The 24,701-nt window shown below is 40.5% G+C and overlaps 1 protein-coding gene across 2 annotated transcripts in view; it reads right to left on the bottom strand.

Moving 5' to 3' along the window:
* The window catches only part of LOC133645423 (serine/threonine-protein kinase 38), a 37,786-nt gene that overhangs the window by 944 nt on the left and 12,141 nt on the right, over positions 1–24,701 (bottom strand). Inside the window, exons 3-14 of one of the 2 annotated variants that reach the window (XM_062040258.1) lie at positions 20,887–20,938; positions 17,831–17,953; positions 17,680–17,763; positions 17,499–17,622; positions 17,280–17,434; positions 16,279–16,390; positions 12,159–12,220; positions 9,153–9,270; positions 8,963–9,086; positions 8,797–8,892; positions 7,841–7,935; positions 1–132 (exon numbers count right to left, since the gene is read on the bottom strand). The exon at positions 1–132 is cut by the window's left edge and continues 944 nt beyond it. In XM_062040258.1, coding sequence (XP_061896242.1) covers positions 1–132; positions 7,841–7,935; positions 8,797–8,892; positions 8,963–9,086; positions 9,153–9,270; positions 12,159–12,220; positions 16,279–16,390; positions 17,280–17,434; positions 17,499–17,622; positions 17,680–17,763; positions 17,831–17,953; positions 20,887–20,938 — 1,277 coding nt within the window. The remainder of the gene's footprint in view (positions 133–7,840; positions 7,936–8,796; positions 8,893–8,962; positions 9,087–9,152; positions 9,271–12,158; positions 12,221–16,278; positions 16,391–17,279; positions 17,435–17,498; positions 17,623–17,679; positions 17,764–17,830; positions 17,954–20,886; positions 20,939–24,701) is intronic. The other variant, XM_062040259.1, reaches the window with a different exon arrangement.

Genomic DNA, 24,701 nt, shown 5'->3' with positions numbered 1-24,701 from the left:
TCTTGGTGGACTTCATGTAGGTGGGAATAGATCCTCTGGCTGTGAGGCCTTCAAAGCGCTTGTAGGTGTAGTTGATGAACACCCAGTCCTTGTTCTTCAGGTCCGTGTCCGAGTGGTTGGACACTTGAGTGGCTGCAACACACAAAGGCAACACTTCAAGTCCAAGGCAACGACTCCGATGCAAACCTACACTTTGTCTGCTAAATAGGGAAGGATAGATAGATAGTGTTTGTGTATTAAATATATACACACACACATACAAATATATACATATATATATATATATATACACATATGTATGTACTGTATATATATATATATATATATATATATATATATATATATATATATATATATATCAATCAATCAATCAATGTTTATTTATATAGCCCTAAATCACAAGTGTCTCAAAGGGCTGTACAAGCCACAACGACATCCTCGGTACAGAGCCCACATACGGGCAAGGAAAAACTCACCCCAGTGGGACGTCGGTGAATGACTATGAGAAACCTTGGAGAGGACCGCATATGTGGGTAACCCCCCCCCTCTAGGGGAGACCGAAAGCAACGGATGTCGAGTGGGTCTGACATAACATTGTGAAAGTCCAGTCCACAGTGGATCCAACACATCAGCGGGAGTCCAGTCCACATGTCATATATATATATATATATATATATATATATATATATATATATGTATGTATATATATATATATATATATATATATATATATATATATATATATACACACACATATATATATATACATGTATATATATATATATATATATGTATGTATATATATATATATATATATATATATACACACACATATATATATATATATATACATGTATATATATATATATATATATATATATATATATATATATATGTGTGTATGTATATATATATATATGTATGTATGTATGTATGTATGTATATATATATATATTGTTGGAAGCAGATCAGAATCATATCCATATTTAAGTGTTACTTCTTTCTAAACTCCTATAGTCATATAAAGAATAGCTAGTATTCTTCCTTCTTTTGAGTCTCATAGTAAGGTGTTGGCCTTCTAGATTGGAATGTGTCAGAGTAGAGATAACTCGGAGTAGTCTAAACAAAGGGAGTGGGGGCGGGGGACAGAGGGAAGATCACGGGACTTCCGGGGGTTTGAGGGGAGACCGAGCTAGACCGATCTGGACCGGGCTGGGGAACGCTGGTGTGCTGGATTGGTCTCAGTTTGTCCTCTAAGCTTGGAGAATAAACCACAAAATACCAACTGCTGCCTGTTGATTGAATATAAACATCAGCTTATTGCCATAAAAAGAATCTGGGAGAGACTAGCAATTTGAATTCCCCATTGGAGGAATGCTGGTCGACGCAACAATTTGGGGGCTTCGTCCGAGATGGCACGCTGTTGATTGATGACTTCTTACAATCTTCTGGACAGACTCAAATGGCCAATACAAGGTGAGCAGAGCCTTTTTATATAAAATCTGCTTTAGGAGTCTGTCCTGAAGTCTGTAAGTCAAACACTGTTTTGTAGTCCCAGGCACAGATTGGTGATTTTGATAGATTGATTGCATTTTTGCCGAGCCTGCCATTGCATTAAAATTGTAAATAAGTGGTCAACTCAGACCATTGTGTCTCGATTACCGTGACGGGCAGTTTCATTGACGAGTGAACTAATAGTTGGGTGTAGCTTACTCTGGGAATTTGGTCGTCCCTTAATGAGTACGGGTTGCAAGATCCCAGTGACGATAATAGGGCACTGAAACGTACGGAAAAGGCTGGAGGCCATTTGTAAAAGGTACAATAAAGACTCCCTGGTTGGAAGATCCCAGTGCGATAAGGGCACTAGAATTAAGAAAATATAGACACAATGGCCTTGGAGTGTGACAAACAGAAATGTGATGGCAGCAGGGGAGGAATGTGATGAATCATTACTGTTTAATGATCAATTGAATGGACGGTTGTCGACAATGGAATTAGCAGGTAGAGTTTAAAAAGAAAAAAAAAAAAAAGAGAACGTTCCTTGAAAGGGTTAAGAGGGAGTTTACAATACTCGAAAAGTCGTGAACTCAAACATCTGGTAAAATAAGGAAATAAAAAATAAAATAAAATAAAAAAGTAACTGGAAGTTTTATGGTAGGTGAAACGCAGAGAGTGTGCTGCTGAGTGACTGTGTGTGAGCGGGAGTGCTTACGCGTGCTCGTGTGTGTGTGTGCGGGAGTGCTTACGCGTGCTCGTGTGTGTGTGCTGCTGAGTGTGTGTGCGCTGGTGAAAATGGAACACTCAGGGAGAGAATTTAAGAGTTTGGCGTATGATAAAAGTAAACGGGGATTACGTGGAAAAACGAAATGCAGCAAAAGAAACGATGATTAATGACAGAATGAACTGATTGGTTTTTTGTCTGCCGCGCATGCGCAAGACAATTCAAACGACCCGCCCATACTTTGACTAGGACACCACCCCCTACTCCAGTGACAAGAGAAGGAGGTATTAACACGCCCCATCTAAGATTAATCCTGCCTCCGAAAATTAACCCCTTGTACACGTCTGACCATTTTCTCCGGCAGACATTTTTGACACATGACATTAACACTTTGGACATACTACAATATAAGTCTCTTGCCGATGCATACATGCAAGCCATTGTTGACCTTGCTTTCCCACCTGTACCTCCGGGAGGGAACCTTTGGCCAAACACTTTGGACAAAGTTAACCCTGATATACACGGTGCCAAAAACAATATATGGCAGGACATTTTATTCATCCCATGCAAAATAGGGCTAATGACAGAGCAACAAGGAAACGACTACTTAAATTACAGATCGCTGAAGATAAAAGGTTAAAAGAACCAAAAGGTCAAAGATCAGCTAGGGTATATTCAGCAGTGGGTAACCTTGCTTTTGAGTTCCAACAGGTGGAGGAAAGAATCCTCAACAGACGTGCGGTTGGACTCGGGTGGTGGACAACACGATGCTTCAAAGCCGGTCTGGGGTAGACACTGTTTCGGCTGTGACCAGCCTGGTCACTGGAGTCGTGACTGTCCGAACATTTCCGAACAGGAAAGGTTCCGTCGTGCCAACAAACGAACACGAAGGCGTGTAAGAGGACGCCCACATCAGGAGCCGCAGCAGGAAGTACCGACAGGACCCCTGCTGGACATGAGTGTCAACGGACAATTTTATCAGCCACCCATTCGATTCTGAATGCAGAGGTACCAAAAAAACGGTGTGCTTCCTCTTTAAAGGTCGAAGGCTTCGCTGGGGTCACAAGAAGGTTACCTGTCACCAAACCACTTCCGGTTCAGATTGCTGGACCTCCTTTACAGACTGTACCCTGACATTCAAATAGCAAAGAAGGAACATTCCTGGTGTTACCTGACGGCTGAACCACCCAGCTGCGACACCACTACCAAGACTACTCCAGGAGCTCATACCACAGCCTGAAACAACAGGAATGGCTGACATCCAACTGCTCTAACAGTGAAAACCCTGACTGGCTGAGATGCTTCCGTGTGTTCTGCCACCCGACTCGCCAGATGTTATGATCACCAGTTAGACACATACCAGGAGACCTTTGACTCTTTTTTATATTTATATATGTTGGAACTCAAGGTGTGGCTGCTCATGTTGACCTATCTTTGCAACAGCTAGCATGGTATAAGATGGACACAATAGTGTCCCACATTGTTCCCTTGCTCTCTGTCTCGCCTACAAAACCAAAGAACTTAGGTCCAATGATAAGACACGGCGTAGCTGCCAAACATTACACCGACACCCAAATACCACATTTTCAATTGTTTAGGTTTAGCCCATGGTTATGTTAAACACATTACTATGGGCTGCACTTTAGACACCTGTAGGCTACGAGGAGCTAGCAGCTACACAACAGCTGAGCTAAAACGACACATTACACATTTAAGCATATCAAATAATTATAGTTGCTCATTACATACACAAAGTTGCCATGGCAGAAGTCTGATAGAAAGTATTCAGTAACAAACGTGTCCGCATCATTCAACTTTCTACAACATGAGCTTGACTTAATGAATTATTGGGGCTACCAGGTGTGGTAAAAATTCAAAATACTATTGCTAAAGCATCCGCCATAAGGGTAGTATTTTTCTACTATTGGTGACAATATAAATATAAGCATATTTTGTTACTTTCACCATATTGAATAAATTACATAAAAGATAGGGTTTAGTTGAGTTTGAGGTATTTGTGATATTGCTAAGGGGTCCCCTACCCAAACAACACCCCCCAGTGGACCATAGAGGCTAAAGAGACTTTCATTGACCTCAAACATGACCTGCCCTCCGCTACTTGACTATTAGCTGACCTTTTTCTTAGATGTTTCTGAAAGTGATAGTATGACTAACACAGTCCTTTTTTCAGAAACAGAAGGGGGTGAGTGAGGGTGGATACAGACTCCTTGGAACAAAATCGACAATCATCCGACTGACACATTCCATAGTTTTAACGTTTTTCCCGTGGATAAGAAGTTATAACTAATTTTAATTTGAAAATAACGATTTTACACATCGATAGTAGTTTAGTAGATCAAATTTAGAATATGGAGGAGGTGAGAGTGAACAATTTATAGTCTTTGATTTCACTGATATGATCAATACGGTACAAGGGAAAAGGTACGTACTGACTTGTGTTGACAATCACAGTGGTTGGCCGGAAGCAACAACAACCTCAAGAGAGGATGCAATATCAGTAATTAAATGACTTGTGAATGACCTAGTACCCCGACATGGTTTCCCCAAAAAGATTAGGTCAGACAACGGCAACCATTAAAAAAAAAAGACTCACTTAGCCTTGGTCGAAAAGGCTTTCGGACTAGAACACAGGTTTGGGGTACCATCCTGAGTCCCAAGGTAAGGTTGAAAGGATGGACCAGAACATCAAAAACTAATTGGCTAAAATCTGTGCACAGACCAAATTTAATTGGATTGACATGTTGCAATTAGTGTTAATGATCATTCGAAGGTCCGTGAATAAAACTGTTTTACCGCCCTTTGAGTTTTTCACCCTATGAGCTGCATACAGGTCAGCCATTCACAGGACCAGCAGCCCCCCATGGAAGGAGGACTCAGCGTAAAACCAAAATGGTATTTTACACAAAAAATTGCAGAATTTGTGTGCCAGTTCTTCTGTACAGATTCCCTTCCGCCCGCTGAGAGGGTCAAGATCAAGGTCATCAAACGCAAGTGGACGGAGCCCAGGTGGACTGGTCCCTTCTAGGTCGTAGAACGGACGTCCCACGCCCTTCGACTGGCTGGTGGAGGGGACACCTGGTACCATCTCTCCCTCTGCACTACAGCTGAAGAACTTGACAGATTACCAGCGGATGTCATTGCTGACATCGCCACATCATCTGCCCCACAGCCCAGGAGACGAGAGAGATTTTCTACCTACATTACTCTTTTCAACTTCTATATTGTATAACCTTGTGTGAGACCAATCCAGTATGCTAAATGTTTCTTAGTTTTTCTTGCTTGTTTTCAGCATAACTATATGTGTCGTTACATTAAGTGAAAAGTTTGATGTTTATCCCCGTTTTGTTACCTAAATTACTCTGATATTGATAGACGAAAGGCAGGATGTTACACCCGGTAGTGTTCCCTGACGGACTGGTGCTTGGGCGTGTTCTACTGTCTTTGTGTCTCAGTTCATCCTTCCTGACGACAGTGACTGACAAGTGTCTAAGAACATACAGCGGACTTTAAATAGACTGGGTCAAAGGGGATAGCAAGACTTATTTTTGACCTGTGCAGTGTGATTAATTACGGGGGACACAATAGCTATTACCGTGGTAATAACCTCTATATTTGTTACGACTCAACCCTGAACCATTGGTGTCGGATGCAGACAACATACTCTGGTAAGTTGTGCCCATCGTCCCTTTTATGTTGTTTTGGGGCTTGACCTGACTGATACAGACGCTAAAGGAATTATTAAAATTAATGTCCTTGAGAGGGCGTTAACTACCTCTACACCCTCTGTAGCACCTAAAGTACCACCCCACCTCGGTGGTGTTTCAAAGGCTCACATCTGTGCGTGCTAATGACATCACCACCGAAGGCCTGGTAACTTTGACCTTTGACCTTAGGAGCGGGTGCAGACAACCTGTGGCTCAGGTGGATGCCAAAACCTGGGTGACTTGTGTTGCTTCTTCCGCTGGACGTCCCTTTTCCCACACTTACCCCGCCCCTTTTAAGTTCACTGACATGTGTACCCTTCTGTTGACAATGCCACCCGACTTCTTCCCTTTGTGGCCCAAAAGCTGAATTACACGCGTTTTCAAATTATAGGACCCTCTACGTCCCCCAACAAATTGGGTGACATCAACCGTTACTGGTGCACCACACTGATAGATGGCTCTAGGATAGGCCCTTGGGCACGAGCTGACTTATTCTGGTGTTGTGGGAAGCACAGATTGTACATTAGAATCCCGACGTCAGCCGTTGGGCTTTGTGCTATGGTTAGACTGGTGACCCCACTCACCAAATTAACACCCCTTGGAACTCCTGTTTCAGCGGCCTCTCTAACTCCCCGCCGCCGTTGAGACTAACCAACCTGACTCGTGACACAGTTGAGGGACTTGCTGAACAACCTCCCTCGAGACCATCCAGAACCGCACAGCCCCTTGTGCTAAGTGTCACTAAAGGGGGTCTAGGAAAGTGGTAACTTAAAGACTTTAATGTGGGGCGTGCTTTATAAGTTTTGTACAAGTAATAAAGATCTTATTAGAAGATCTTAAAGGGGGACTTGTTGGAAGCAGATCAGAATCACATCCATATTTAAGTGTTTCTTCTTTCTAAACTCCTATAGTCATATAAAGAATAACTAGTATTCTTCCTTCTTTTGAGTCTCATAGTAAGGTGTTGGCCTTCTAGATTGGAATGTGTCAGAGTAGAGATAACTCGGAGTAGTCTAAACAAAGGGAGTGGGGGCGGGGGACAGAGGGAAGATCACGGGACTTCCGGGGGTTTGAGGGGAGACCGAGCTAGACCGATCTGGACCGGGCTGGGGAACGCTGGTGTGCTGGATTGGTCTCAGTTTGTCCTCTAAGCTTGGAGAATAAACCACAAAATACCAACTGCTGCCTGTTGATTGAATATAAACATCAGCTTATTGCCATAAAAAGAATCTATGTGTGTGTATGTATATATATATATATATATATATATATATATATATATATATATATATATATATATATATATATATATATATATATATACATATATATATATATATATATAGCCTTGGTATTAGGGTTAGGGTTAGGGTTAGTGATCGAAGTGAGTCCGACTATAACCAGCTGGAACTTCTCCACCTCGCGCACTAGGTCAGGCTCCTTCCCCCCCAACGAGGTGACATTCCACGACCCAAAAGCTAGCTTATGTAGCCGAGGATCGGACCGCCAAGTGCCCTGCCTTCGGCTGACGCCCAGCTCACACTGCACCCGACCTCTATGGCCCCTCCCATGAGTGGTGAGCCCATTGGAGGGGGGACCCACGTTGCCTCTTCAGGCTGTGCCCGGCCGAGCCCCATGGGGACAGGCCCGGCCACCAGGCGCTCGCCATTGTTCCCCAACTCCGGGCCCGGCTCCAGAGGGGGTGTATATATATATATATGTGTGTGTGTGTGTGCGTGTGCGTGTGTGTGTGTATATATATGTATGTATGTATGAGTCAACCAACCAGTTGGTGTGAGTATATGAGAAAAAGTCAACCAACCAGTTGGTGTGAGGATATGAGAAAAAGTCAACCAACCAGTTGGTGTGAGTATATGAGAAAAAGTCAACCAACCAGTTGGTGTGAGGATATCAGAATCTGGGAAGTCATCAAAGTTTGAAGTGTCATCGATGCTTTTGATCTCAATGGGGATGGCTGCTGGTCTCTCCCTGCACAACAAGACAGTTGTCATGGTTACCTGTTTGCTGTCAAATGATCCTCACAGTTGTATTGTGTTTCCAAGTTAGTATTAAAAGTGTTGACTTGCTACTTTTGTTGAAGCACTGGGTGTTTCTAAAGGAGGTGTGGTCAGCCAACACTGTCACCACATTGTCATCCAACTACAGTCACACCTTGTGAGCCTTGCTCTTTTCTTTCAATCACTTACTACAAATAATCTAGTAAATCATCAATAAAGTACTATCTATCTACATATACAACAATACATACACACACACACATATATATACACACACACATATATATACACACACACATATATATATATACATATACACACATATAAATATATATATATATATATATATATGATCTACTATATGATCATCTACATCTACTATATGATCATCTACATCTACTATATGATCATCTACATCTACTATATGATCATCTACATCTACTATATGATCATCCACATCTACTATATGATCATCTACATCTACTATATGATCATCTACATCTACTATATGATCATCTACATCTACTATATGATCATCTACATCTACTATATGATCATCTACATCTACTATATGATCATCTACATCTACTATATGATCATCTACATCTACTATATGATCATCTACATCAACTATATGATTTGCCTGAGAAGCTGGACAGGACAAAAAAATAAATTAAAAAAATTAAAAATTAAATTAATAAATAAATAAATAAATCTATTTGTGGCGGCCTTAATTCATTTGTGGCGGCCTTAATTCATTTGTGGTGGCCTTAATTCATTTGTGGCAGGTCGCCACAAATGAATGAATGTGTGGGAAACACTGCAGTAATACCTGATATGGTCGTAGTCCACGCCCTCAAAGAATGGATTGGACTTGATTTCATCCACACCAGCAGCACCAATCCTGTGTTCCTCTTCACAGCAGAACCTGCACGCACAATGTCCACCTTTATCATCACACTCAAACACATCCAACCTCACGCTGTGGCAGGTCACACCTGAGGATGAGGTCTTTGGCCTTCTCTGAAATAGGCACTTCTGGAGGAAAGGTGAGCGTCTCGCGCCAGTTCATCACCTTCCTGTACGTCTCCTGGGGGGTCTCGGAGCAGAAGGGGGGATAACCTGAAGACAGGTACATGTTCATGAGCCCCCAGGTGAGGTGAGGCTGCGTGCGGGATGAAGACTTACCGATGAGCATCTCGTACATGATGACACCCAGGCTCCACCAGTCACACAGCTTGTTGTAGCCGTTCTGCATGAACACCTCAGGGGCGATGTAGTCCGGTGTTCCCACCGTGGAGAAAGCCTGAGAGGACAGAACCAGGTTCTAAGAGCCCGCAGCTCATTTTTATGGCACATTAAAAAAAAGAGGTGTAACAGAGAGGAAAAAGTTGAAATGTTGACATTTTTTTTCTTCAAAACTTTCACTGCTCAAAATAATAATACATCAAAATCAATGTTGCTATTATTAAACACTCCAAAGCTCCAATCAATCAAATCTTCCACTTTCAGAATTGTTTTGGGGAACAATATTGCATATTTTGTGTTTGCCATGTAAAAACAAAGGTTTTCTTTGACAAAAAAGGGCTTAAAACATAAATAATAATTAAAAAAAACTTTAAACTGAAAGTTGAACTAAAAGATTCAAACATTCAAAGAAGAGATGTATTTTGCAGAATATTTGAATATTAGCCAAGTATTAGTGATATTGTTATTATAAACGCTAACGCAGACAAACTATTTATAGAGGCGACATAATCACTTCCTGCCTCCCCATGTTGACATCATCGACTGATCAGCTGCTTCCTCGCTTCCCTGCTCCCTGGAGATCATAAATCATGCACCTCACCTGGATAGTAGAAGGCTGAGGACGCATTCGCGACAAGTTGGTACGCTTTGACAGCCAATTTAGACCCGGGAATGACGAAAACGACACAAAAAAACGCCTGGACCACCCACCCTTTCTTCGTGAGGATTGTGAGTCATTCTTCATCTAAATGGGAAGATATAAACATCCTGGCAGTCGGCATCCTAATGAGAGCAGACCTTGTACAGTAAGTGATTGTTTTATTATGTTTGTTGTCTCCCTTTAAGTCTGCAGTGAGTAATAATCAGTGATAAATTTAAAAAAAAAAGCGAACATCGTGATGCGTTTTTTAAATTAACGCGTTGAGTATGCTTAAAATGGTCAAATACTTAAATATTATAAATGTTACTACATTACAAATATACTTACATCATGTATATCCATCCATCCATTCATTTTCTACCGCTTGTCCCTTTCGGGGTACATCATACATCAAATATTACATGTTATTGTAAATGTTACTACATGATATATATACTTACATCATGTATATATTACATGTTATTATGAATGTTACTACATGACATATATACTTACATCATGTATATGTTACATGTTATTATGAATGTTACTACATGACATATATACTTACATCATGTATATATGACATGTTATTATGAATGTTACTACATGACATATATACTTACATCATGTATATATTACATGTTATTATGAATGTTACTACATGACATATATACTTACATCATGTATATATGACATGTTATTATGAATGTTACTACATGACATATATACTTACATCATGTATATATGACATGTTATTATGAATGTTACTACATGACATATATACTTACATCATGTATATATGACATGTTATTATGAATGTTACTACATGACATATATACTTACATCATGTATATATTACATGTTATTATGAATGTTACTACATGACATATATACTTACATCATGTATATATTACATGTTATTATGAATGTTACTACATGACATATATACTTACATCATGTATATATTACATGTTATTATGAATGTTACTACATGACATATATACTTACATCATGTATATATGACATGTTATTATGAATGTTACTACATGACATACTGTATATACTTACATCATGTATATATGACATGTTATTATGAATGTTACTACATGACATATATACTTACATCATGTATATATGACATGTTATTGTGAATGTTACTACATGACATATATACTTACATCATGTATATATTACATGTTATTATGAATGTTACTACATGACATACTGTATATACTTACATCATGTATATGAAACATTAATGGAGGTGTTTGGATGTTTTTAAGGGCTTTATAGGCAGAATGGGCTCTATTGTAAGCAGACGTTTGATCGCACTAATTTAAGTACCGTATTTTTCGGACTATAAGTGGCAGTTTTTTTCATAGTTTGGCCGGGGGTGCGACTTATACTCAGGAGCGACTTATGTGTGAAATGATAAACACATTAGCGTAAAATATCAAATAATATTATTGATGTCATTCACGTAAGAGACTAGACGTATAAGATTTCATAGGATTTAGCGATTAGGAGTGACAGTAAATGTATAGCATGTTCTATATGTTGTAGTTATTTGAATGACTCTTACCATAATATGTTACGTTAACATACCAGTTGGTTATTTATGCCTCATATAACGTACACTTATTCAGCCTGTTGTTCACTATTCTTTAGACATTTTAAATTGCCTTTCAAATGTCTATTCTTGCTGTTGGCTTTTATCAAATACATTTCCCCCAAAAATGCGACTTATACTCCAGTGCGACTTATATATGTTTTTTTCCTTCTTTATTATGCATTTTCGGCCGGTGCGACTTATACTCCGGAGCGACTTATACTCCGAAAAATAAGGTATTTAGAATGCATTAAAAAAATAAAAAATACATCTGTCGTCATGTCTTTAATAATGATAGGCAAAATTCCCCAAAAATTGCAGTTCCCCTTTAATATTCCCCAAACTTGAGGCTAGCCCTAAGGGTTACAAAAATGATGTATTGTGTTGGTTTTAAAATGAAAAAAGATAAAAACTGCATCCTTTGTCAGTGGACACCCCTGATCTAGAATGTGGTCTATAGCCAGGTTTCAAGATGTCAATAAAAAACAGGAGTGTCACTGTAAAGAAACACCATCTTGTCTTGCAGCTCACCACCTTGTAAATATTTAGCTATTGTGATGTTTAATGAGTCTCAGGTTAGTTAACCTCTAATATTCATAATAGCCAATACATTTGCAGACATTTTGTTTTTTTTCAAATTTATGTAGACAAGGTCAGAGGCCAATTTGTGAGATAATAAATGCAGAGTTCATACCAGCTGCCTTCTGTTCCTCTTCCACGTCTCTGCTTTCCTCTTGGAGTTCATGTTCTGAAAGGCTGTGGACAGACAAGCAGGCAGTATTACAACTAGGGAGCATCAAACACGTCATTATATGAGGAATTATGTAGGACAAATGGCAGTGAACAGTGTGGCAACACTACTTGTACTGTTGGCGGGCTAGGGTGAGCAAATCAAGCGCTCCCTTTCATAAATGTCCTCTGAGCTCATTGTAAACAAACATGGCGTGGATGGTGTTTCAGATGGTGCAACTAATGTTACACAAATATTGCGTGAGGAGGGGGAGAAACACACCAAACCTTATTAGCCAGCATCACTACAATGTTTTTTGAAAGCCTACAAAAAGGCATGTTCTGCTAAGGAAGAAAAGTGTGCTCACACTACAGTTAACATTACATTTGAGAAATAAATAGAAGTCTTGAGAAGCAGGACGTTAAGAAAAAAAGAATGATAAAGCTGTTATGACTCAATGACTTGTACAATATGTAAACCAAATGTGACTCCTAACACCATATGAAAAGAAACCTGGGACAGTATTTAACTACAGTTAAAACTAAGGCTGGACCATTATGGCAAAAATTAAGTTTATTTTTGAGTTATATTGTAATCACGATTATTTGTTCATTTGAAAACAGGAGTACTGTACCACCAAAACAACTTTAAATTTCATTTTTGGATTTTTTTCTTGCCCTGTTGTAGGATCTGAGCTGAGGATGTCGTTGTGGCTTGTGCAGCCCTTTGAGACACTCGTGATTTAGGGCTATATAAGTAGACTTTGATTGAAAAGAACAAACAAATATGAATTAGTAACAAATAAACAAGTAAAATAATAAGCTTTTCTCAGGTTGAAAAATGAGATTTGAGGCCGTTTAATAAACTGCTGTCCTGTTTGCACAAAACCTAAAAGTAGTGTCAGGTTGTGTAAATGCTAAATAAAAAGAGAATACAACAAATCCTTTTCAACTTATATTCAATTGAATAGACTGCAAAGACAAGATACTTAACGTTCAAACTGGTAGACTATAATTTGTTGCAAATATTAGATGATTTGTAATTTAATGGCTGCAACATGTTTCAAAAAAGCTGGCACAAGTGGCAAAAAAAGAGTGACAAAGTTGAGGAATGCTCATCAAAGACTTATTTGGAACATCCCACAGGTGAACAGGCTAATTGGGAACAGGTGGGTGCCATGATTGGGTATAAAAGCAGCTTCCATAAAATGCTCAGTCATTCACAAACAAGGACGGGGCGAGGGTCACCACTTTGTCAACAAATGCCTGAGCAAATTGTTGAACAACAACATTTCTCAACAAGGAATTTAGAGATTTCACCATCTACGCTCCGTAATATCATCAAAAGGTTCAGAGAATGTGGAGAAATCACTGCAGGTAAGCCATGATATTACACACCTTGGATCCCTCAGGCGCTACTGCATCAAAAAGCCACATCAGTGTGTAAAGGATATCACCACATGGGCTCAGGAACACTTCAGAAAACCACTGTCAGTAACTACAGTTGGTCGCTACATCTGTAAGTGCAAGTTAAAACTCTACTATGCAAAGCCAAAGACATTTATCAACAACACCCAGAAACGCTTCGCTGGGCCCGAGCTCATCTAAGATGGACTGATGCAAAGTGGAAAAGTGTTCTGTGGTCAAATTGTTTTTGGAAACTGTGGACCAAAGAGGAAAAGGGTGAAAGTGTAAAAGGCAGCATGTGTGATGGTATGGGGGTGTATTAGTGGTCAAGACATGTTCTAAGGTGAAAGTGTAAAAGGCAGCATGTGTGATGGTATGGGGGTGTATTAGTGGTCAAGACATGTTCTAGGGTGAAAGTGTAAAAGGCAGCATGTGTGATGGTATGGGGGTGTATTAGTGGTCAAGACATGTTCTAGGGTGAAAGTGTAGAAGGCAGCATGTGTGAAATGTATGGGGGTGTATTAGTGGTCAATACATGTTCTAGGGTGAAAGTGTAAGAGGCAGCATGTGTGATGGTATGGGGGTGTATTAGTGGTCAAGACATGTTCTAGGGTGAAAGTGTAAAAGGCAGCATGTGTGATGGTATGGGGGTGTATTAGTGGTCAAGACATGTTCCAGGGTGAAAGTGTAGTAGGCAGCATGTGTGATGGTATGGGGGTGTATTAGTGGTCAAGACATGTTCTAGGGTGAAAGTGTAAAAGGCAGCATGTGTGATGGTATGGGGGTGTATTAGTGGTCAAGACATGTTCTAGGGTGAAAGTGTAGAAGGCAGCATGTGTGATGGTATGGGGGTGTATTAGTGGTCAAGACATGGGTAACTTACACATCTGTGAAGGCACCATTAATGCTGAAAGGTACATACAGCTTTTGGAGCAACATATGTTGCCATACAAGCAACGTTATCATGGACGCCCCTGCTTATTTCAGCAAGACAATGCCAAGCCAGGTGTTACAACAGCGTGGCTTCATAGTAAAAGAGTGTGGGTACTAGACTGGCCTGCCTGTAGTCCAGACATTGAAAATGTGTGAAGGCTAAAATATGAGAAGGGAGACTGTTGAACAACTTAAGCTGTACATCAAGCAAGAATGGGAAAGAATTCCATCCATCCATCCATTTTCTACCGCTTGTCCCTTTCGGGGTCGCTGGAGCTTATCTCAGCTGCATTCGGGCGGTAGGCGGGGTACACCCTGGACAAGTCGCCACCTCATCCACTTCAAAAATGTGTCTCCTCAGTTCCCAAATGTTTACTGAGTGTTGTTCATTTCAATTTCCTTTATTTAACCAGGTGAAGACTCATTGAGACTAAAATCTCTTTTTCAAGAGCGACCTGACAAAGAGGGCGGCACAAACAAAGTTACAATAATAATTACAACAAGACAATACAACAGAACAACAGCTCAAAAATAATTTCAAACGATTAAGTAATAATTCAATTTAAAGGCAAGTACATTTCCCAAGAGAACTGCTTTCTCCATCTTTTAAAATGGACTTCAACTCCCCCAAAGTGATTCATTCTGGTAGCCTCAGATCTTTCTGGATGTCATTCCATGACCAGGGAGAAGCATAACTGAAGGCTGTTTTTCAAAGTTCTGTGTTGGCTCTAGGAACCAAAATGTGGAGGACATCCTGTGAGCGTAGGCTAAAAAGGAAAGGCCATGTAACATAGTGGTAAAAATGCCCCTGTGACAACTTTTTTGCAATGAGTTCATGATTATTTGCAAAGTTTCTCAGTGTGAACATGAAATATCTTGTCTTTGCAGTCTATTCAATTGAACATAAGTTGAAAAGGATTTGTTGTATTCTCTTTTTATTTAGCATTTACACAACTTCACTGCTTTTGTACATTGATGATGTCGTTCACAACAACACAAGCAGATGAGATGTGTTGTGGGAGCATGGATTGTTCTCCCTAGTTTAGTGGCTGTGTCCACATTGTTTAGTTCAGGACATGTTTCAGGGATGAATGACACATTATTTCCCCAAACAAAGGTTCCTTCTCCTCACAATGACAACATTTCACTCACTTTTATGTCAAGTTCCTTGATGTTCTGCGTTTAATAGCGATTGCGTGCTATTGGACAATTCCGTGATTACGTTAACACGAAAATCATATTTTTTTTGTTGAGTTTAGTGATAATTGATTAGGCTAACTAGTGCTGTGTCAAATAAAACGTAAATGCACGCTTACTCATCCATTTCACCGTAACAAGCTCAGAAATTTGCAGCCCCATTATTATTTTTTTATGATTGTGAGAAATAGAGATTAAAATATGATGAATAGTAATGCTCATGCACGACTACAACCTAGCTTTAATTGTTGCTTGTACCAAACACATGGTGGGTCCCCCAGCCAGGATAGAATAACTTCTCAAAATGGTTTCATATATGAAGAATTTGCAAACATTGTGTTATTTCATGTTATATATAAATAAATAATAAATAAATAATTAAATATATGTATTGACAAGACTTCCATTTTTCAAGTTGAAGTCAATCTTTGCATGCGAGTCTTTGAAAGATTTGCACATAAAGCAACGCTGTGGTTGCAAAGGTGACTAGCAGCTGTCCTGCACAGGAGGAAGGTAACATTGAGAGCAAAGGAAAAGTGTTGCCTGACTTTGCTTACTGAGGTCACTGGGCAAGCTATGGTTCAGGTTCTTGTAGAATTCTGTGCGGTGCGCCCTCTTTAGTCCCGTGCACAGTCCGAAGTCAGACAGCTTGACGTGACCCTGAAACCACAACACATGGTGTAATTGTACACTACTTTTGGACAAACTCTACATCGCAGACATGATGTCCTTTATCCTAGTATTAATATTGAAGTCTATTTTGTGGACAGACAAGTAGGAATGTTTGTCAAACACTTTCATTTGTTACACCTCAACAAACTAGGGGTGTCCCGATACAACTTTTTCACTTCTGATACGTACTCAGTGTGTATTGGCCGATACAAACATTGATCCCATGCGAAATTGGCAGAAATCATACACAGTTTCATTATTTGGTAGTGTGGAATGTTAGAAAAAGCTTGGTCAAGAGAAATGAGTCAAACAGATCAAAAGTATGTATGAAAACCACTAACCTATTTATTTATGTATGGAATGGACTTAAATTAAGTGGAGTGATCATTATTTTTTGGCAACACCTAGTAGTAACAATAACTCACGGCGCAGTAAGTTGATTTATACGGACACGTGTGTTACTGGACTTTCTAATACGCTTCTGCCCTGCAGATTTTGTATGCGTAAGCAACTATAATTATTTGATACTTGTTTAAGTTGACAAATGTGCTGTTTTAAACTGCAATATTGTCACGTACATCGAGCTTGTGTGCTAAGTTGTAGTGTAGCTGCCAGTTTCCAGTCGCCTATAGCCTAGCATGTTTACCTTTTGTAAAAGACTTGAGAAAAATAGAAGAAATTGTGAGCTTATTTGGATGTTAACTTTGCACAAGTAAACGTGCTTGTATTGGAGCACTTCCAACAGAGATTTTACAGGCAAGCTGATATTATTTGATACAATCACCCCATCTTTAAATGCCTTCATTACAGATGACTTCTTTCCTCCTAATTGCATTTAACAACAACTCTCAAGTGATGACAGGACAGGATAACTCACCCTGGAGTCCAGCAAGAGGTTGTCTGGTTTGATGTCTCTGTGGATGAAGCCGAGCTGGTGGATGGAATCGATGGCCAGGACCGTCTCTGCGATGTAGAACTGAGTGGCCTCTTCTGTCAGAGTGTCTTTCTTCATCAAGAGGGTCATCATGTCTCCTACGGGAATAAGGACAGCAAGCATGACAAGCATGATGGTGACAGTTAGCAGTGTGACTCCTACCCCCAGGCAGAAACTCCATGATGAGGTAGAGGTTCATCTTGTCCTGGAAGCTGTAGAACATCTTGACCACCCACAGGCTGTCTGCCTCCACCAGGATGTCCCGCTCAGCACGTATGTGACCCACCTTGGACCACCAAAGGGGACGTTAGAGGGAGTAACGGCTGCTTCGACTGTGCCTCACCTGTTCTTTCTCCAGCATGTCGGCTTTGCGAAGGATCTTCATGGCATAGACATGGCCCGTGTCCTTTTTCTGTACCAGGCGCACCTGCAGGCCAACAAAAAGATGACGTCTCCAACATCAAGTCTTTAGCTAAATACATTTGGGATTTTACCTCTCCAAAAGCTCCACGGCCGATCACCTTCAGCGACTCAAAGTCTTCCAGACCGAGTCGGGTCCGCTTCAGACGGAGAAACTCGGTTTCTTTCCTGGCATGCTGAGAACGGCGAATGCGTTTCTGCAGGGAGCACAACGACAAACAACTGAGTTTGTTAAAGCTCCTTTCATCATCTATAGCTCAACCAGAGTGCGCCACAACAATGCAAGAAAAAGACAAGAGCACATAAGAATTATAAGAAAACATGAAGTTAATATTTGATAAAGAACAGGTCTGGACAATAAAACAATATCAATATATACGTAATCAATATCAATAAACAATATGTTCAATCATTATTTTGCCCCACCAGGTGGTGTTAATGTTTCTCCCCCCTCCTTACAAGATATTTGCATAACATTTGGTGCATATAAGTCAACATGTTTGTTTACACTGAGCTCAGGGGAAGTTGACAACTTCCTTTGAGGTAGGAGAAAAGGAGAGTTTGATTTATTCACCCTAACGCACCTAGTGCTTTATAAATAAAGTTGATTTGATTAGTACAGGTCTTCTCGCCTCATTGGAACCTCTTTTTTCACAACAGAGTAGGCCTTGGGCGATATGGCCTTTTATTAACATGTGGATATGTTTAGTCCATGTCACCATACACCATATATATGTGGATATGTTTAGTCCATGTCACCATACACCATATATATGTGGATATGTTTAGTCCATGTCACCATACACCATATATATGTGGATATGTTTAGTCCATGTCACCATACACCATATATATGTGGATATGTTTAGTCCATGTCACGATACACCATATATATGTGGATATGTTTAGTCCATGTCACCATACACCATATATATGTGGATATGTTTAGTCCATGTCACCATACACCATATATATGTGGATATGTTTAGTCCATGTCACGATACACCATATATATGTGGATATGTTTAGTCCATGTCACCATACACCATATATATGTGGATATGTTTAGTCCATGTCACCATACACCATATATATGTGGATATGTTTAGTCCATGTCACCATACACCATATATATGTGGATATGTTTAGTCCATGTCACCATACACCATATATATGTGGATATGTTTAGTCCATGTCACGATACACCATATATATGTGGATATGTTTAGTCCATGTCACCATACACCATATATATGTGGATATGTTTAGTCCATGTCACCATACACCATATATATGTGGATATGTTTAGTCCATGTCACGATACACCATATATATGTGGATATGTTTAGTCCATGTCACCATACACCATATATATGTGGATATGTTTAGTCCATGTCACGATACACCATATATATGTGGATATGTTTAGTCCATGTCACCATACACCATATATATGTGGATATGTTTAGTCCATGTCACCATACACCATATATATGTGGATATGTTTAGTCCATGTCACCATACACCATATATATGTGGATATGTTTAGTCCATGTCACCATACACCATATATATGTGGATATGTTTAGTCCATGTCACCATACACCATATATATGTGGATATGTTTAGTCCATGTCACCATACACCATATATATGTGGATATGTTTAGTCCATGTCACCATACAGGATATATATGTGGATATTTAGCCTCAGGCTTGAATGAACACTTGATGCATATAATCACAGCAGTATGATGATTCTATGTGTCTACATTCAAACATTCTTCTTCATACTGCATTAATATATGCTACTTTTAAACTTTCATGCAGAGAGGGAAATCACAACTAAAAGTGTATTTATGAAACAGTTATTAAGCAGTGGCACAAACATTCATGTCATTTCCAGAACAGAAAGTGCAAGATTGTCAGAGACATTTTAAAACAAGCTATTAGTGCACTTTTGTGCATGATGTCACTAAGATGACATATCAAAACTTTTTGTACAGAACGCCACTTTAAGTTTAAAAAGTTTAAAACAAATAAAGTGCACTTTTGTGCATGATGTCACACAAGATATTTCAAAAAGTGTCAAATAAAAATGAGCTGCATAATAGGACATCAAATAGTGTATGTCCTTCACTATGTGGTAGGTTCCTGCGGACGTTATCTCCTTCAGTTGTTGACTTTTTTTTTCCCCATACGGTGTTGATCTGGAAATGGTTGCTTTGGCATTTTGTTGGTGTGGCACTGAACGGAGATGTTGACATGCAGAGTTTCAAGTACTCTTCATTCTCTAGCGGGTGACTTTTCAAATGATGCTACATATTAGCAGTGCTACTACTTTTTGTAGCAACGCTTTTGCCGTATAAATGTTGAACATATTCCTGCTTGAAGCCAAACCACCGCCAGACGATGGACTCCGTGCTGTTTTTCTTGGTAATTATTTCTTCCTCCATTTGTTACCAGATTGGCACCTTCTCTCTCTTGTATTACCACCCGCACCTCACAGCTAACATTACCATGTCGCTACCTGTCTGCTCCGCGGGAGCGTGTGACGTTGCACACGTGACGTATGTAAGAAGGTGTGCTTGGTTTACGTCTCTGTGAGAAGGAGAGACAAGAAAGAGTGGGAAACGCATGCAGTTAAAAGCAACTGCATGAGAACATATACTCCAATATCACCATATAGTTATTTTCTATATCGCACAGAGACAAACCCGCCATATATCCAGTATATCCATATATCGCCCAGCCCTACAACAGAGCTATCTTTTATCAGCGTGACGTCATAATTCCTCATATGATGACCTGTCCTCCATCTAATGTGCACCTCTAGAAATAAATGATAAGCAAGAAATGATTGCATATACAATTGAGAGGGAAGGAAACATTTGAATTTTTGATTGCGCGTCAGACTCTGATACACAACAGATCAAAAGTAGGATAATAGATGCAAAATAGTTGATCTTTATATCGCCAATACTAGATGATGATGTAAAATGTTGGGGATATTGAGATGATCTATGAATCAAGCATTATGGAAATGAGTGGGATATGATTGACACTTTGCAAAATGTGAACAGTAAAATGTTGTTTTGAGGTGTTAGCAGAGAATATTAGTTGAGACTCACCTCTTCATCAGCCAAGCCCTCCTGATCCATCACTTTCTCCAGTTTCTGCTGCCTGAGAAGACAAAGACAACAAGACTTTCATCTTCCACACAAAGAGACAATCATGTTTGGGCTTTCACATCATTGTCTGGGCCCATATGAATTCTTCACATTTTCAATCTTTGATCACAATTATATACGACAAAAACACAGGATAACACAATATCAATGAAATATTTCCTATTATTGGCTCTGATTTCAATCTTTTTGTTTTTCCTCTTTAGGTTCTCCTGTGTTCGTATTTATCAATTTGTAAACAGTAACTAAAACTACAAAACAATTTTTGATCTAAAAAAATATTGATCTAATCAATGTAGTATCGATATAGTATACTGATGATTAACTTGGTATCATTAATGTGGATATCTGTATGTATGTTGAGTTGCTTTAACAAGCAAACATTTGCATAAATCAAAGCGATTGTTCAGTCCCATGTAAGTAGTATTACAAACTTGAAAATTATCTCTTTAAGCTACACATATTAATGATTAAAAAAATGATATTGGTGATTAATCGTGATTAAATACAAATTAACACCCAACAAAATGAGATTAAAATAGTCAATTGCAATGAATGGCTTGACAGCCCTAATATTCTGTAAATGATGAGATTGATCTGCTTGAAACAAAACATATCACACATCCCTTGACAGTTTGTCAACTTGAGTTGAAAAAAGTGGACGTTTAGGAAGGAAATATTGAGGTCAATAATGAGTGTGGCATAATAAGTTAAAAATACAACTTCAGATTGTTTTCTTTCTTTTACTTTGGCCCAAAATAGCACAAGCACATTCTGAAAATGTACATATCACAAATAATCCTAATAAAGCAAATGTTTGTTTTACGTTGGGTGGAGGGGGAGGAGTCACAGTCCCGCTTTACCTATAAACTATTTGCTTGCCTAACAGAATTGCTATTGTGACATCAATAAAGTACTATCTATCTATCCATCCATCCATCCATACATCCATCCATCCATACATCCATCCATCCATCCACACATCCATCCATCCATCCACCCATCCATACATCCATACATCCATCCATCCACCCATCCAGTGGACAGCAGTTTCACTTAGCAAACTCTGCATGTTTGACATCCCTGCTTAAATAGGTCCAACATTCATAACACTGATTTGGATTCATTATTGTTTGGACCTAACCTGACTCTAGGCCAGATCCTTGTAGTTGGCTGAGCTGCACACAAGGATCTGGACCTAACCTGACTCTAGGCCAGATTCTTGTAGTTGGCTGAGCTGCACACAATGATCTGGACCTAACCTGACTCTCGGCCAGATTCTTGTAGTTGGCTGAGCTGCACACAAGGATCTGGACCTAACCTGACTCTAGGCCAGATCCTTGTAGTTGGCTGAGCTGCACACAAGGATCTGGACCTAACCTGACTCTAGGCCAGATTCTTGTAGTTGGCTGAGCTGCACACAATGATCTGGACCTAACCTGACTCTCGGCCAGATTCTTGTAGTTGGCTGAGCTGCACACAAGGATCTGGACCTAACCTGACTCTAGGCCAGATTCTTGTAGTTGCCTGAGCTGCACACAATGATCTGGACCTAACCTGACTCTAGGCCAGATTCTTGTAGTTGGCTGAGCTGCACACAAGGATCTGGACCTAAGCTGACTCTGGCCAGATCCTTGTAGTTGGCTGAGCTGCACACAAGGATGTGGGCTAGAAGTCATTGCAAAGTCCTTCCAGATAGCAAGAAATAACGATGCAAAGAGGATTTGATAGATGTTTGATTCCAACAACACGTGTGCTGACATAGGGCTGGGCGATATATGGATATACGCGATATATTGCGGGTTTGTCTCTGTGTGATATAGAAAATGACTATATGGTGATATCGAGTATACGTTCTCACGCAGTTGCTTTTAGCTGCTGGCATTACACTGAAGGCTCTCCTCGCTCTTTCCGGTCTCTCCTTCTCACAGACAGCGAGCGCACCTTCTTACACACGTCACATACTGTCACGTCATACGTCACAAACTGTCACGTCACACGTCACATACTGTCACGTCACACGTCACATACTGTCACGTCACACGTCACATACTGTCACGTCACACACTGTCACGTCACACGTCACATACTGTCACGTCACACGTCACATACTGTCACGTCACACGTCACGTCACAGGCCACATACTGTCACGTCACACGTCACATACTGTCACGTCACACGTCACATACTGTCACGTCACACGTCACATACTGTCACGTCATACGTCCCATACTGTCACGTCACATACTGTCACGTCACATACTGTCACGTCACACGTCACATACTGTCACGTCATACGTCACATACTGTCACGTCACATACTGTCACGTCACACGTCACATACTGTCACGTCACATACTGTCACGTCACACGTCACATACTGTCACGTCACACGTCACATACTGTCACGTCACACGTCACATACTGTCACGTCACATACTGTCACGTCACATACTGTCACGTCACACGTCACATACTGTCACGTCACACGTCACATACTGTCACGTCACACGTCACATACTGTCACGTCACACGCCACATACTGTCACGTCACACGCCACATACTGTCACGTCACACGCCACATACTGTCACGTCACACGTCACATACTGTCACGTCACACGTCACATACTGTCACGTCACACGTCACATACTGTCACGTCACACGTCACATACTGTCACGTCACACGTCACATACTGTCACGTCACACGTCACATACTGTCACGTCACATACTGTCACGTCACACGTCACATACTGTCACGTCACACGTCACATACTGTCACGTCACACGTCACATACTGTCACGTCACATACTGTCACGTCACACGTCACATACTGTCACGTCACATACTGTCACGTCACACGTCACATACTGTCACGTCACACGTCACATACTGTCACGTCACACGTCACATACTGTCACGTCACACGTCACATACTGTCACGTCATACGTCACATACTGTCACGTCACATACTGTCACGTCACACACTGTCACGTCACATACTGTCACGTCACACGTCACATACTGTCACGTCACATACTGTCACGTCACACGTCACATACTGTCACGTCACACGTCACATACTGTCACGTCACACGTCACATACTGTCACGTCACACGTCACATACTGTCACGTCACACGCCACATACTGTCACGTCACACGCCACATACTGTCACGTCACACGTCACATACTGTCACGTCACACGTCACATACTGTCACGTCACACGTCACATACTGTCACGTCACACACTGTCACGTCACACGTCACATACGGTCACGTCACACATCACATACTGTCACGTCACATACTGTCACGTCATACGTCACATACTGTCACGTCACACGTCACACACTGTCACGTCACACGTCACATACTGTCACGTCACACGTCACATACTGTCACGTCACATACTGTCACGTCACACGTCACATACTGTCACGTCACATACTGTCACGTCACACGTCACATACTGTCACGTCACACGTCACATACTGTCACGTCACACGTCACGTCACACGTCACATACTGTCACGTCACACGTCACATACTGTCACGTCACACGTCACATACTGTCACGTCACACGTCACATACTGTCACGTCATACGTCACATCCTGTCACGTCACATACTGTCACGTCACACGTCACATACTGTCACGTCACACGTCACATACTGTCACGTCACACGTCACATACTGTCACGTCACATACTGTCACGTCACATACTGTCACGTCACACGTCACATACTG

Source organism: Entelurus aequoreus, unplaced genomic scaffold (assembly GCF_033978785.1).
Source record: "Entelurus aequoreus isolate RoL-2023_Sb unplaced genomic scaffold, RoL_Eaeq_v1.1 HiC_scaffold_53, whole genome shotgun sequence".
Classification (NCBI taxonomy): domain Eukaryota; kingdom Metazoa; phylum Chordata; class Actinopteri; order Syngnathiformes; family Syngnathidae; genus Entelurus; species Entelurus aequoreus.
Note: the sequence above shows the minus strand (reverse complement) of the source record. Positions and strands in the feature narration are given on the sequence as shown.